The sequence below is a fragment of the Saimiri boliviensis genome, chromosome X (genome assembly GCF_048565385.1).
Source record: "Saimiri boliviensis isolate mSaiBol1 chromosome X, mSaiBol1.pri, whole genome shotgun sequence".
NCBI lineage: Eukaryota > Metazoa > Chordata > Mammalia > Primates > Cebidae > Saimiri > Saimiri boliviensis.
Window position 1 is genome coordinate 36,604,226 of NC_133470.1, and position 14,101 is coordinate 36,618,326.

Below are 14,101 nucleotides of genomic sequence, written 5' to 3' on the forward strand. Positions count from 1 at the left end.
TATGAGCATCAAGGGAAACAGGAAAGAGAAGGTTCTGAGAGACAGGAAACATGTCCAAGAATTGGGCTTTCAGAATAGGATTCCAAATCATATTCTGAGTATAACTCCTCCAAAACCCTCCAGTCTGCTTTGGTTTCTACAGACCATAAATTGCTCTAAAGTTATCTATAGGGAATAGATCACCAGGACCATTTAAGAAGAATCAGGGACAACCATAACACTTTAGAAATACATAGGACACAAGGTACTTCAATTTTCTCCTTTCCTCAACAGTTTTATTGCCTTTTAAGAAAATTTTTGTAAAATATAAATACAAAGGCAGAGAATTTACTTACAAAGTTAAAACACAGATTTCAAACATAAACACACGATTCAGAAAATTTTTAGTTTTATGTACATTTCGGAGCAACCTCAACATATTATGTTAGTTTTCAATATTTTACAGGGTACAGAAAAAAATAGCTCAAAGTCTTCTTTAAATAAGAGCATAAAATGTTTAAACATATAAACAATCCGGTTTGATGCGTGAAAACTAATTTCACAGCTTTTAAATTAGGATATAAAAGTTTCATACAATTAGTTGTTGTGTGTGGATATGGTTTGAATGTATATTACACACTACTGGATTACATCCAATAGCATTTACCTGGCCCGAGCAGGTACTCTGTAAACAAAACAAAGTTATATCACCAAGTGCCTTCCCCAAATTCGCTCCCTCAAACCAACCACACAGTTCTGACCACTCTACAGAGTCATGGCCTCTGTCATCAGAGCTTTGTATGAAATTAAGTCAAAGTGTGGAGCTCTTTTTCCTCATCTTTTTTCTCTTTAAAAAAGAAAAGAAACAAATGTTCCAAGTAAAAACAAACATATCCCAAAGCATGTGAGCATTGAAAAGTAAAGAAACATCGTAACAACTTCATAAAAACTGACTTAAAAGTTTAAAAGGAAAAGAAAAACATGTTTCTAAGTCCTTCTGACTGGAGTAATTTCTCTTATATAAAGAAGAGATATTTTCATATGTAATAGTGTCCTTTCTTTACAGAAATAGTCGTATTATGACACATATGCACAAGGATTAACACTATAACACACTGTACACGGTGGGTCTGGCTCGCTCACCAGTAGTCCTCTGAGACCAGATCGCTTGGGTGGAGCCACTCTACGGAGGAGCCCAGAAGAGTCTGAATTTCATTCGTGAATTCCACCAGATCTAACAGCTCCTTACTTTCAGGGTTGAAGGCTTCCAGGTCTTTGGAGCAAGAGAACAAGAGACTTGCAGAAACCTGCCGATAAAACTCTGCCTCTGCAATGGTGACAATTTCCACGTTTGGAAAATTGCAGCGAAATATGCGGGACGACATTTTCAATTTCTTAAGGACGTCTGAAAGCAGTAGCCAGTTTCGTGGCCTACAAAACAGAAAGGAAAATGCTTTGAGTTTCCAGTAAAATGAAAAGTGCTCCCAACTATTAATATTAACTACCAACCCAACTGGACCAGCCTCTAGCTGTGTAATGAGGGCCAGTTCCTTTGACTCTGCTCCCACCTGTCATTTCTCACCATACCTATTCTCTTGATTGCCATTCCTTTCTAAGGTGAGGGAGAGTAACCACTTCTAGCAGTAGGAACTCTGAACTCAACTGTCCATCTAGGGAGGACCATCCGAATAAGCCTCATTTCTCCCTTTTCTGGTGGTAAAGTCCTGCTCATTCAGCTGTGACCACAACTTGGGTCACGCCTATCCAAGTGCCCTGTTATCAACAGTCACTGGGGGATTAAGTCTGTGTATCCCCACTTCTTCAATCTCTTCTCCTCTCCTCAGACCCTCACTAACAGCATTACAAACACACCAGGCTGTCTCTCCTTTCCATTCAGGCATGTCCACTGCCATCCTTTCATTCTTTTGGGAGAAGGAAGGTGTTACATTCCTTGCATATATAACCTACCATAACTTTATGATTTGATCACTGTTTGTAATGGCATACATGTTTATAGCTTCGGACCTGAGGATGATGTTACTCATTAAGCAGCTTTGTCAATACACAGCAGAGCAGGCTCTTGACAAGTACACCCAAAGTGACTGGTCACTGGTGTTTAGGGGCTCAACCATAGGGGGCAGAGGGGGATTAACTAAATCTGATGACACACCAATATCCTAAGTGTCATGTACAGTGACTGTCCTCATCTTATACAAGGTGGTTTATCGGTGTAGTCCAGTACATCTCAAAGGCCTGGGAAGGCTCCTACAGTGGCCTGCTGCGGGGAGTCCTAGGGAGGACACCTTCCCAAAGTGGTTAGGGATTGAAGTACCCAAGGTGCTGACCCTTCCATAAAGTTCCCAGTCACCCACTTCAACTTCCTTTGGGTTCTGGGGAGTGACTTAAGCCTTGGTGTTAGTGATAAAAAGGCAGTTTATAGCATGCTGTGCTCCCCCCCACCCCCCCACCACACTGGGTATAAGGAAGCTGATGCGTACATACCCTTTCTGGAAAAGATCCACTGCATTGTGTGAGGTTCATGGATATTTAAGGAGTTCACTCGCCCACCCACCCTCATCTGCTTAAAGGGCATTTCTAACTTCTGTCACCTTAAGAGCAGCTCAGCTAGTTTTCAACCACATGATAGTCATGCTTACCCCTGAGCCACAGATACTTGGATGTTATAACACGGTAAGAGGGGAGTCTCCGAAAATTCAAATTCAAACACATCGCTATAGGCATCGTCATCATCATCCTGGTCTTCTGGTCCTGGGGGGTTCGCTAGAACATCATAGCCACTTTCATCATCTGGTTCTAATGGAGGGCAAATAAGAGAGGAAGGAATCAGTAAACTACAGCAAGACACAACCAGGACTTTAAATAGCAAGATTCTTTCCCAAGTGAGTCTTGCTTCCAGTGCCCACCACCCGCTTTCCCTCACCCATACCAGACAGACATGGACTCTTACTGAACTAGCGCAAACAGTGCAGCTTACCACAAACAGAGCTGCCGTAGAAGTCCCAAGAGCCACCGGGGTCATCATCGCTGCGACCCTGTAGGTCATTTAAGTAATCTGGAGAGAGAGAAAATAAAAAACGAGATAAAACCTACTGTTGAGAACAAAATGATGGAGAGCCATGTGGCATTTTTTCCTATACATTCACGAAGGCTGCAGGTCATTTCCTGCCTTCCTCTTTCTCAGCAAAATAAAGTAGGATTATACTTATGTTATCTCTTCTTTTTTTTTGTTTTTGAGACAGAGTCTCGCTCTGTTGCCCTGACCGGAATGCAGTGGCACGATCTCGGCTCATTGCACCCTCTGCCTTCTGATTTCAAGACTCTCCTGCCTCAGCCTCCCGAGTAGCTGGGACTAGAGGTGCGTGCTACCACACCCAGTTAATTTTTTTATTTTTCGTAGAGATGGGGCTTTACCATGTTGGTCAGGCTGGTCTCAAACTCCTGACCTCGGGTGATCTGCTGCCTCAGCCTCCCAAAGTGTTGGGATTACAGGCGTGAGCCACCACGCCCAGCCTATTTATGTATCTCTTCTTTGATAGTCTGACTAAGCTGCTTCTTCCAACAAGTGAGTATAATTTAAGGTAAACAAGGGTGGGTCACCAGTGAGTTAGTGGCATTCTTTGGCAGGAAGTGTCTGATAAGGAATTTAACTGCAGGTGCCTGACACTCAGGAAAACCTGTGCTTCTGCTTTAGGGATTTTGTAACGCCTGAGGCTTAAATAATGGGTTATCTGATGACCTAACACCATAAACCTGTCCAAATGATTTCATGTGTGGAAGGTTTGAGTCATTTTTCCCAGACTCAAGATGGAAACCTATGAGCCATACCTAAGTGAAGAATGCATTTGTGGAAGATGAGAATAACTTCAGGAAAACTTTTAAAACATGAGGGTGGCCGGGCGCGGTGGCTCAAGCCTGTAATCCCAGCACTTTGGGAGGCCGAGGCGGGTGGATCACAAGGTCAAGAGATCAAGACCATCCTGGTCAATATGGTGAAACCCCGTCTCTACTAAAAATACAAAACATTAGCTGGGCATGGTGGCGCGTGCCTGTAATCCCAGCTACTCAGGAGGCTGAGGCAGGAGAATTGCCTGAACCCAGGAGGCGGAGGTAGCGGTGAGCTGAGATCGCGCCATTGCACTCCAGCCTGGGTAACAAGAGCGAAACTCCATCTCAAAAAACAAACAAAGAAACAAAACAAACAAACAAACAAACAAAAAAACCATGAGGGTGAATAGATGACTTAACTTCACTAGAATAAAGTCAAACCACAGAAAAGTTCAAACGCCCGGCTGCTGTCCAAAAAGCTTTGCAGTTCCGGCCTTCATGATTTCTGCCTAGTCAAATTCCAATCTATTTTATCGAGCTACCATCTAATTTTTGAATAAGACCATTTCTTGGACTTTGTCATACCTGTTAAGAACTTTTCCATAAGTTCACTGTGGGTCATTTTCATGATGGTTCTACCTGAGTAAGTAGCCAAGGTGGGGTCAGCACCATAAGAGAGAAGTAGTCGGACAATTTCCAAGTGATCATTCTCAACAGCATCGTGCAGAGGCCTAGGAAGAGAGGCACAACAGAATTATGCTCATGCAAGCCACACTTGCTCATAAAGCACTTGTCTCCTTTAACAGCAACAGGAAGCTAGGTGCATGTGTACCTTGTGTAGTGAGCCTCCTAAGCACAGTATTTCATCCGAGAGGTGTGCATAGTTATTGCCACTGCACAGATAGGGAAACTGAGCTACAGTGATTGGCTCTAGGTCAAGCAAAAACCCTTTACAGGGCATATAAAGAGACTATTTCAGGCCTAAATCTCAGAGTGGTCTTGAACTCCTAGACTCAAGTGATCCTCCTGCCTCGAACTCCCAAAGTGCCAGGATTACAGGGAAGAGAGCCACTGCTCAGCTCTTAATCCGAGGCCTAAGAAGGAACTGAAGCCGAAAATGCAAACATTTTCAACAAATTTAAGTAGTTATGGACCATGTGAAGGTAACTTACAGGGGATAAGAAATCCCATCATCATGGAAGCCAATACAAGCAATTGTCACACTATTTAAAAAAAAAGAAAAAAAAAAAAAAAAAAAGGCACCTCTGTTTTTAAAAGAAACTAGATGCAAAGATTAGTGGAGACTCTCCTGAAAGCTTGACCCCAGGACCTCACACAGATGGGTGATCAGCCTCTGGCCCAGAAGCCAAGGGAACGGTGGGGAGAGGAAACAGGGCCTGGTGCGGTGTGTTCTCAGGAGGGTACAGAGGCCTCCTACCTGTGTTCATGGAGCTGGGGGTTGGGGTTGGCGGGGAGAAGGTGGATCTCTGCCCAATCTGAGGGAATGCTATTTGCGAAGTGTGAAAGACCAAATACATTTCCATTTGGCCATTTCTGTCACTGTCAGGAAACTCCCAGTGCCCGGCGTCATGGCAGCATCCCACTCACACAACCAGGAAGACGCTCAGGCTGACTTAGCCCTGGGTCTCTGTCCAATAAACCAGAGTCAAGGACAGGGTGAGAGCCACAGCTGGGGATGTGGGTGGCAATGGCAGGCCGTGCTGAACCTGTGGAGGGGCAGCTGGCCCTCTGTATGCCTGGGACTTTTAGCTCAAATATATTTGCACCACTGCACTCCAGCCTGGGAAACAGGGCAAGACTCAAAAAAAAGGGCAACACTCCCAATTATTCATGCAGGCCCTCAACATTTTCAGAAGCTTTGGTTCATAGGAATATCACAGGACTGACCGAAATTGGGAACTTCACATCTACATTTGCCAAAGGTCTGCTGGATTCAATTCTGCAGGACCCAGTGGTCAGTATGCATACAGTTACCCTCTGTCTTTCCTCCTGGAATTTCCCGCATACCCTGAGAACTGCCACTGCACAGACAGGGAAGCTTGGTGTCAGCAGAGCCAGGCTGGGAACAAGACACATCACTGACCTGGTTCCATCCTGGGCGCTACAGTTGACATCAGCGCCATATTCAAGGAGGTGTCGCACAATGTTGAGCCAGCCCCTGGCACAAGCTTCATGCAGGGCGCAGTAACCTGCATTATCCCGATGATTCACGTCACAAATCTTGTTCTCCAGGCAGTAAAGGACCACTTCCTGTGGGGAGGGGAGGGAGGAACGCCATCAGATACTGCACAATAACCTCGTAAGGTGGACCTCTCTGCAGCTTTCAAAGATACACCTTCAGGCCTGAGAACCCACTACCTCTCGGGCAGGCGGTGGATGTCTTGGTGAGGGGCAAACACATGTGCAAAGTGTCCGATGACAAGGACAGCACCATTTAGGGGTCTGCTGCCCAGCTGCCCGGCCCTGGGTGAGGTATGCTTCAAATTCTCCAAAGCCTCCTTTCCTCCTTTGGAGGTAAGCAGCAGCACCTACCAGGGGCTGCTGAGAAGCTACAGTTAAGAGACCCACACAAGCCCTTAGCCCAGTGCCGGGCACAGTGAATACAGAGGGATTTGGCTGCTAATATTTCAAACGACGCATGAGTAAGTACAAGGACATCCTCATTTGATCGGTTCATCCAACAGGTAGTAGTGGATGACGACACAAGTTTAGATAAAAGCAAAGACATATGTGCAAGAGTTGATGTGTGATCATAGGAAAACAAAAAAGCAAGGACAATCAAGGCATAACGAATGATTAAATGAGCTGGAGAACATTTCTCAACCTCACAGAGAGGAGGCTGCCCAGGAGGTTAGGCTGGTCCTCACACCCCTTGGGAAGACCAGGAGTCGGAGGCTGGGCGGCAGTGCCTCTGTTGGTACCACACACATCAACAAATGACATCAATACTTCTAATAACCCCGCCCTCTTTTTGCTTCACTCTCCACCCCGCTTGCGGCTGAATCAATATAATATCATATTTACTTAAGTTAATGACAGGAATCTAATACACCACATACCACGACCTACGCATTTCAGGAACTAAGTAAGATGAACCTACCCTTCCTACTTTGCAGAACGTGTTCCGAATCAACAGTTTGCATGAGAATCACTGTTATTAATCTCACTTCTTTGGCGTGTTAAAATATTAAAATGAACCGCTCCCAGTAAGCAGAGCGGTAATTTACTCCATGTTTTATTTCCTTGATTAAGAAAGTTCTCAAACACATGGAACACTACCTGCTACCAGACAACAGGTTACAATGTTTTCCTAGCAGTCAAGGCCAGCAGAGAGCTGTCAGGTTCTGAAGACCGGCGGGAAGAAAGCCAGAACATGTCGGGTAGCCCAATAGACGTTCCACTTGGCAAGTGGGGACCTTGATGGACCACAGCAGGCTCTCCTGTTGCAACTCTTAAATAACTCATCTGTAACCTAAAATAGGCAACATTTGAGCCATCCATAAACGTGAGGTGAGTTCTGAAAATTCTCTTACGCCCTTTCTAGGACACGTCAGTCAAAGGTGACCACTCACTTGAGTACTAACCCGAATGTTCTAGAGCAGGCGTCCCCAGACTTTTTACACAGGGGGCCAGTTCACTGTCCCTCAGACCGTTGGAGGGCCGCCACATACTGTGCTCCTCTCACTGACCACCAATGAAAGAGGTGCTCCTTCCTGAAGTGCGGCGGGGGGGCCGGATAAATGGCCTCAGGGGGCCGCAGTTTGGGGACGCCTGTTCTAGATGCTCCTGCTGTGAACCTAAGGCTGCATGCTGGTAACCCCGGCCACCCATTCCCTGTTGCTTCAGGCCACTGCAGCAGCTCCATGCCCACAGAAGCGTCTCTTGCTTCAGGCCCTTACCTGCCAGAAAGCCCACAATCCTCTAAGCTCCCAGGCCACCTGCCCCGAGCATTGGTATCCAGGATACCACATGAAGCTGCTGCTCTTTTAGCAGGCCCTCACTAGCCAGACTCGAGTAGACGGCTGTAAGCTAATGAGCTGTGTGCCCAGCCAGGGAGAGGCCCTGTCACGTGACTCAGAGATCAGCTCTGAGCGCTACTGACTGCTGTGCACAGATCAATTTACCCGGATCCTGGCGGACAGCCTGGTGTCCTATCAACCCAGGGTTTATTTGCTCTGACAATTACGGCTGGCCTTCACCTGGAAACCTTAATCACTACTAGGGCTGATTTGAGGGAACCTAGGAATGAAAGATGTCGAGGCTGAAGGGTAAGTCAACTCTCTTATCCCGTAGGATGGCAGGCAAGGCAATAGTAATGCAACAACCAGGTCAGATGTTTTGCTGTTGGCCACCGTAACACTTCTGATGCTCCCAAATACGTATGTCATATCCCACAGTGACCTGTGGGATCTCAGGAAGGAAAAGTGGTGTGATTCTCATTCAACACTCAAGGAAATTGAGACTCAGAGAGGCTAAGCCCCAAATTCAATTAACACGAAGCCTTAGACTCAGGTCTTTTGGCAACGGGTCTGCTGGGAAGTTTCCAAAGGCCCAATCAAGGGCCCTGGCTAAAGGGCTATGATCCAGCCATGACCAACATCACTTGCACCTTTTCTGTCGGGGTCAAGCAGGCTAATGACACTCTCCTAGCTGGGAGGGTGATGGCATCTTAAATAGGTGGCAACTTTCGTCACACCAACAGAGAGAATGAAGAAGCTGGACAAGTCTGTCTACCCAAGACGTTACTTGGTTTATTCTCCACGCTGGAAACGGGAGTGTTTGAGGGGCAGCCCGCCCATTCCCAAACAAAATCAAACTGTTTTTGTTGGACAATTCTCTGTTAAGCAGCTATAAGCTGAATGCCATTAACCGCAAAATGTAACCATAAAGGCCATAAACCCGACATTGTTAATTAATTAAATGCCTCATTAACTTTTTTAAAAACATGATTTATTCGATTCGTAGAAAATTTAACCATCACCACTAAATGCACAAGCATGCGGTTCCACACTGGCATTTTAGCCTAAGAACTGACAGGGAAAGGTTCAAGTGTAACTGGCCTTTCAGGTGGTCTATTACAGATCTGAAGAGTAGAGGGTGTTTCTAAACCTCAAGAACCAGATTAACAGAAAACAAAGCTTGAGCAGCCTTTATATTGCATGTGGTATCTTTTTAGCTAAGCAGAAGACAATGATAAAAAGGGGTTTGGGGAAACCCCGCCCAAAGCTGTGCATTCATCCTGCACCTTAACCTGTTAAGCAAATTGTTCTTTTATTTTATAGAGTTTACACTGCCACATCTAAACGAACTATCCTCCTAACATTTTAATTTCTGACTAAAGAAGAAATCCCAGAATGTTGGATTCAAAGTTGAAAGCTTTCATCTAGTAATTAAAACATTCAGCATCAAAACTGATGACCTGGGAAAGTTCTATAGCGAAATTTACATTTGAAGGGGAAAAGTCCTTCCATAAACATTCTCAAGGCTTCTTTCCCAGAAGACCTGGTAGCCTGAGAAAGTATGGATCAGTGTTCCTCAGTACAGGCCTCAGACCTACCTGCTTATAGGAAAACCACCAAAATGGAAACTGTTCCTTAGAGCACCCACAAGCCTCTTGAAGTCAGAAAGGTGAGACTGGGATAAATGAAGCCAAGATCAAAGACCAGGCCAGGAGCCCGACCCCGCCATGGTCAGCGAGTTTGCTGCCCTGGAGCTGTCCCTTACCTCTGCGTTTGCTGGAAGCACAAGTCCATTTCCTCAACCACCCCTAGGAGTGAGTGGCCCTGCTTGGCACACTGCATGTACCCTGTCCTCATAGGCTCAGCTTATGCAAAACCAACTGGCTGCCGCTTGGGTTTAATCTTTGAGTAACTGAGCTAATTTCCAAATCTTTATGGAGAGTTCCCTCAAAGATAATCCAGAGATATCAACCACACAATCATGCCCCAGGGTGGGCTCTGGGTCCAGGGGAGACTGGCAGCTGGGTCATCCCATCAGGAAAAGCTCAAGGCACAGCAGACTGCTGCAGGGTTAAGGTATGCAAGCCTGGGCTCTGGCTGAATTCGGGAGCCCATAGCTGAGCGTGGGCTTGCGCAGATCCTGTCCCCGGTGCTTCTCCACACTTCACACTCAGCCTGCTGAGCTGCATTTTACTTTCACCACGACTCCCAGAGAGCTGATGCCAGCATAAAAAATGCCTTTGCCCTGTGGGCTCTTACATCACAGTCTTAACTGACAAGTGTGTGGTGGGGAGATGCACGGGGCAGAGGGAGGTTTTGAACTGTGGAAAGCGCAATTCCAATGGGAGCTCGTTCTGGAGAGGAGCTGGGTTTGCGGGGATGGGGAGAGACTGGGCTTTGGAGCCAGGCTGCTGGATTATTATCTGTTTAAGTCATTTAACGCCTCTGGGACTCGGTTTCCTCATCTGAAAGCAGGAATAATACGAGTTACAATCGCACAAAGATGATGAAAGGGTGAAATTAGTTACTTTGGATCTTAGGGGCTCGTCAATGTAAGCTATCATTGTCATGGCCCGTGCTGGGAGGAGGATGGGCACTGGGGCTAGGGAGAAGTAGTGAGTTGAAGCAAAAGCCCTGGGTCTCAGTTCCTCCTCCAAAGCCCTTAGCCCTGGGGCTACTGTACCCTCTCTCAGAAAGAGACCTTAGGTCCGCCCCACCTCCCCTCTGTGACCCGCACAGCCGCTTCCTGCCCACTACCCTCACGAGGCTACCCCTCCACCAGAAACAGTACAGGCAGCCCCAGATAGAGCTAATAACTTCTCTCCCCCTTGCTAATCAGAATCCAAAGGGCTCATTAAAATTCCCCCAGTCGCCAAGCCCTGGGTTGTGTCAGATTTTATATCAGAGATAAGTGAGCGAGACTGGAGGGTGCCGAAGCAGCCTACCTGCCTGAACACGAACTGAACATCAGAGAGGCCTTTCTTTCCACACCGCAATTGAACAAGCCACCAAAGAGACAGCAGAGAGAGTCGGGCTAGCACAAACATCCTGCTGGAGCACTGGCCCAGCCCCCTGATGTGGAGAGGGCTGCGCTCCGCTCTGCTCTACTCTCCAAGACCCTCCCTTCCCCAGCCCAGCGGCAGCCCTCGGGCCCCGCCCCCCGGCCAGCAACCCCGGGGAGTGCCCACCGGGACCCACCTCATAGCCAAGCCTGGCTGCCCGCTGCAGAAGGGTCTCACCCGCGTTCTTATTGACAATAAGTCTCCGTGCTTCCGGTGGCATTGGGCGAGACTGGGTGGTCTCCTGAGGGGAACTTGAGCATGGCAGCTGCGTGGACTGGGAGGCCGGTAGCAGTTGCTGCAAGCGGTCGAAGGGCTTCGGCTCCTGCTTGGCTGGTGACAGATCGTAGTCTGAACTGGGCTCCGGCCGCTTTCTGAATCTCCGGACAGTCACCTATCAGAAAACCAGGCAGTGCACACAATTAAGCCTGTGTCCTAAGAGGAGGGCTGCTTCCCGTCCTCTTCCCCACATGACAAACCTGCGTGGAGAGACACTTTTCTCCTTGTCTTTTCTGGGGGGTGGGGGTGCTTGTCAAAGGAGGGTTTTGGGGAAGGAGTTTCATTCTTACTAGCTTGAAACTTCGAGGCCACCCGGAAGACACGCTCCTCTAGGACAGGGGAGTGAAGTATGGTGTGGGGGAGGAGTCCAGGAAAAGGAAAGCTTTGTCCCCACAAGCTGAGAAGCCGGCAGGCAGGCAGGGATGTGCTCCCACAGGCCCCAGGGGGAAGTGGGGGTCAAGAGGTACCTTGCCATCGGCATTCTCCACGTAGTATTCCCCTGTCAGTGACAATCCCTGCCTGGACTCCTGAGGGATCAAGTGTTTGGTTTTGCACAGTCTCTTCCCGGATGGCTTCTCGCTGTTGTCAGTGTATTTCTGCAGCAGGGAGGCAGCCTGGCAATCCTCTTCTTCATCTGCACACAGCACATCTGTCTTCTGGTTTTCTTTAATTTTCTGCTGTTTGGCAGGCGGCCTGGAGGCTGGTGCGCAGCTTGGCTGAGCCTGCTTTTTGCCGCCTGCACTGGTGGTGGATGAAAGACTCTTCATGGGCGGAGAGCCGGAGAACATAGGCAAGCCTAAATACGGAGGGGGTGACGGGGTGGCGGGCGGGCGGGAGACAGGAGAAGAAGCAGGCGTTACACAGTTGTAGCCAGTGCAGGAAGAAAAGCCCATTGTTAACACTGATCACTGGAGCGGCTTCAGTTTATAAAGATCTACCAATTATGTTTTCAAAGCATTAATATTTTAATTATACCACATTCAAACGGCACCTAGGTTAACCCACAGAACACCAAGTGGCAAGTTGCTTCAAAGGGCCCAGCAGAGAGGACAGAAGCTGGCTCTTTCTGCTCTCCTGACCCCTCCCACCCACTGGGTCTGGGTGCTAAGGACCCAGAGACCGGAGACAGCCTGAGGCTGGAATGAGGGTGCTGGCAACGCCCTGGGCCACCCCGACTGACTTCCCGTCCAGCCACAGGCAAGGCCATCAAGAGAGAACGCCCTGCCCGCCACATCCTCCTTCAAGTCCACTTCCATGGCCTTCTGAGGTCTCCTCGAAAGCCCTTTCCTACAGAGTAGATGACCCACTCTCCAGGAGAGGGGTGGCACTCAAGGGGTAGATACCACATACCTTGCTCATTGTCACTGGGTTTGAGAGACTCTTCCGACCAGCTTCTGTTGTTGCCTTTGGTCTCTGCCCTTTTTCTGCCAGGTTTCTCTTCGGTGATGTTAGTCCCCTGAGGAATGGCCTCAGGCTGAGTGGCCTGGGTCACTTCCTTCCTGCTTTGCCGGCCAGGTTTGCCTTCGGCTGCCGACACCTGCTGCTCCCACCGTTCTCTAAGGTGCAGCAAGTGGCGTTGCTTTTTAGGATGGAGCCCTGTTAATTCAATGCACACCTTCAGGTTGGTCAGCTCACTATAATGTGGGTCTTCTAAGTGGTTAGAGGAACTGTTTGTCATTTCCCTCTCAGGCCAGTCATCTAATGGAGAAATAACTACAAATTAATCAAAAAGCCCCCTCGGGGGGAACAAACTGTCTTACGCATCACTAATGGGGTGGGGGAAGGGGGGTGTGGCCACTGGTCTCTGCTTTTGGGAGGGGCCTGATAGTCTTTGGCCATCTGGGTTCTGGCTTTGGGAGAGGGGAGGTGCAGGCGGCTCCCCCCGGGGGCTCCAGGGTGGGAATCTCATGAGGCAGTGTGGGAATGGAAACAGTCTGCTCCACTGCTGCGCCCCACGGCTTCCCCTCACCGACTGTCTATGGGGGCAGCGCGTCGCACATCCACACCTCCTGTCCATCCACTGAGGCCGCATGCACAGGCCCACCCCCCAGCAGGCGGGCGAAGCGGACAGGGCTCACCTTTAGAGACTCGTCGGCGTTTGGCTTTCAGTAGAGGGTCCTCCGGCACCTCCTCCGCAGTGGTCTCAGTGTGGCTGCTGTCACCTGAGACTTTGCGTTTCCTGTCCACCCGGAGGGTGGGGCTGGGCGGCATGTCTGAGGCCACCTGGGCTGCGGGTGGCTCGCTCACAGGCTGCCTCTCCACAAAGTACTTCTCCACAGGAAGGTCTTTGTCCTCGGGGGCTTCGAAGGGATCGTGGTGCTTGTTTCCAGCACTATACTCGCCTGGGGGAGGGAGACAACAGGACATGAATGAAGCCCGAAGGTCACCTGCTACTGACAGTTGCTTCGGTGGACACTGGCGTCCTCACACGGTAGGACAAAACCCTCAGAACAGAACTTTTCAGACGAAGGGTACAGTGAAGACGAGCAGCAAGTAGAGCAGAGTGCAGTGCACGCCACGCTCCTCCTTCTCCTTCTTATGGCTGGGGCCCAAGGGAACCGAGAAAGATGGGGTGTCAACTCTACGTTTTTTAAAGCACTATAGTCCTTTTTTTTCAGCAGTAGATGCAACCATGCCGGGGCTGACCTAAAAATCTTTATGGAACCAGTTGCTGAGGTCATTATTTTGAAATAAACGGCAGGCTGATGGGATAAAGCGACCAAATATCCCCAAAATGTCATCTAGTGGAGGGATAACACCAATATTCACCTAGGCCAACTGGGGAAATGACGAACAGGGACAGGAGACAAGAGTGCTGCAAGAAAGCCCCGGTCCTCGGTGGGTAGCAGTGACCCTCCCTCCAGGAGGGCTCTGGGCCTGCAGTCCAGGCCAGAGGGAGGCATGGAACCCAGGCCGACCCAGGCTGCTGGGAAGAGGGGCCTGGCAAAGCCAAAGGCG

The 14,101-nt window shown here is 48.8% G+C and overlaps 1 protein-coding gene across 12 annotated transcripts in view; it reads right to left on the reverse strand.

Annotated features, from left to right (window-relative positions):
• Nucleotides 1–248: 248 nt before the first annotated feature.
• Nucleotides 249–14,101, reverse strand: part of BCOR (BCL6 corepressor) — a 128,687-nt gene continuing 114,834 nt past the window's right edge. For 7 of the 12 annotated variants that reach the window (XM_074392056.1, XM_074392054.1, XM_074392055.1 and 4 more), the window contains 9 exons: nucleotides 13,222–13,485; nucleotides 12,494–12,841; nucleotides 11,611–11,939; nucleotides 11,004–11,258; nucleotides 5,930–6,096; nucleotides 4,411–4,556; nucleotides 2,975–3,052; nucleotides 2,637–2,793; nucleotides 249–1,410 (listed from right to left, as the gene is read on the reverse strand). In XM_074392056.1, coding sequence (XP_074248157.1) covers nucleotides 1,119–1,410; nucleotides 2,637–2,793; nucleotides 2,975–3,052; nucleotides 4,411–4,556; nucleotides 5,930–6,096; nucleotides 11,004–11,258; nucleotides 11,611–11,939; nucleotides 12,494–12,841; nucleotides 13,222–13,485 — 2,036 coding nt within the window. In that variant the 3' untranslated portion in view covers nucleotides 249–1,118. The remainder of the gene's footprint in view (nucleotides 1,411–2,636; nucleotides 2,794–2,974; nucleotides 3,053–4,410; nucleotides 4,557–5,929; nucleotides 6,097–11,003; nucleotides 11,259–11,610; nucleotides 11,940–12,493; nucleotides 12,842–13,221; nucleotides 13,486–14,101) is intronic. The other 5 variants (XM_074392059.1, XM_074392057.1, XM_074392058.1 and 2 more) reach the window with 1 other exon arrangement.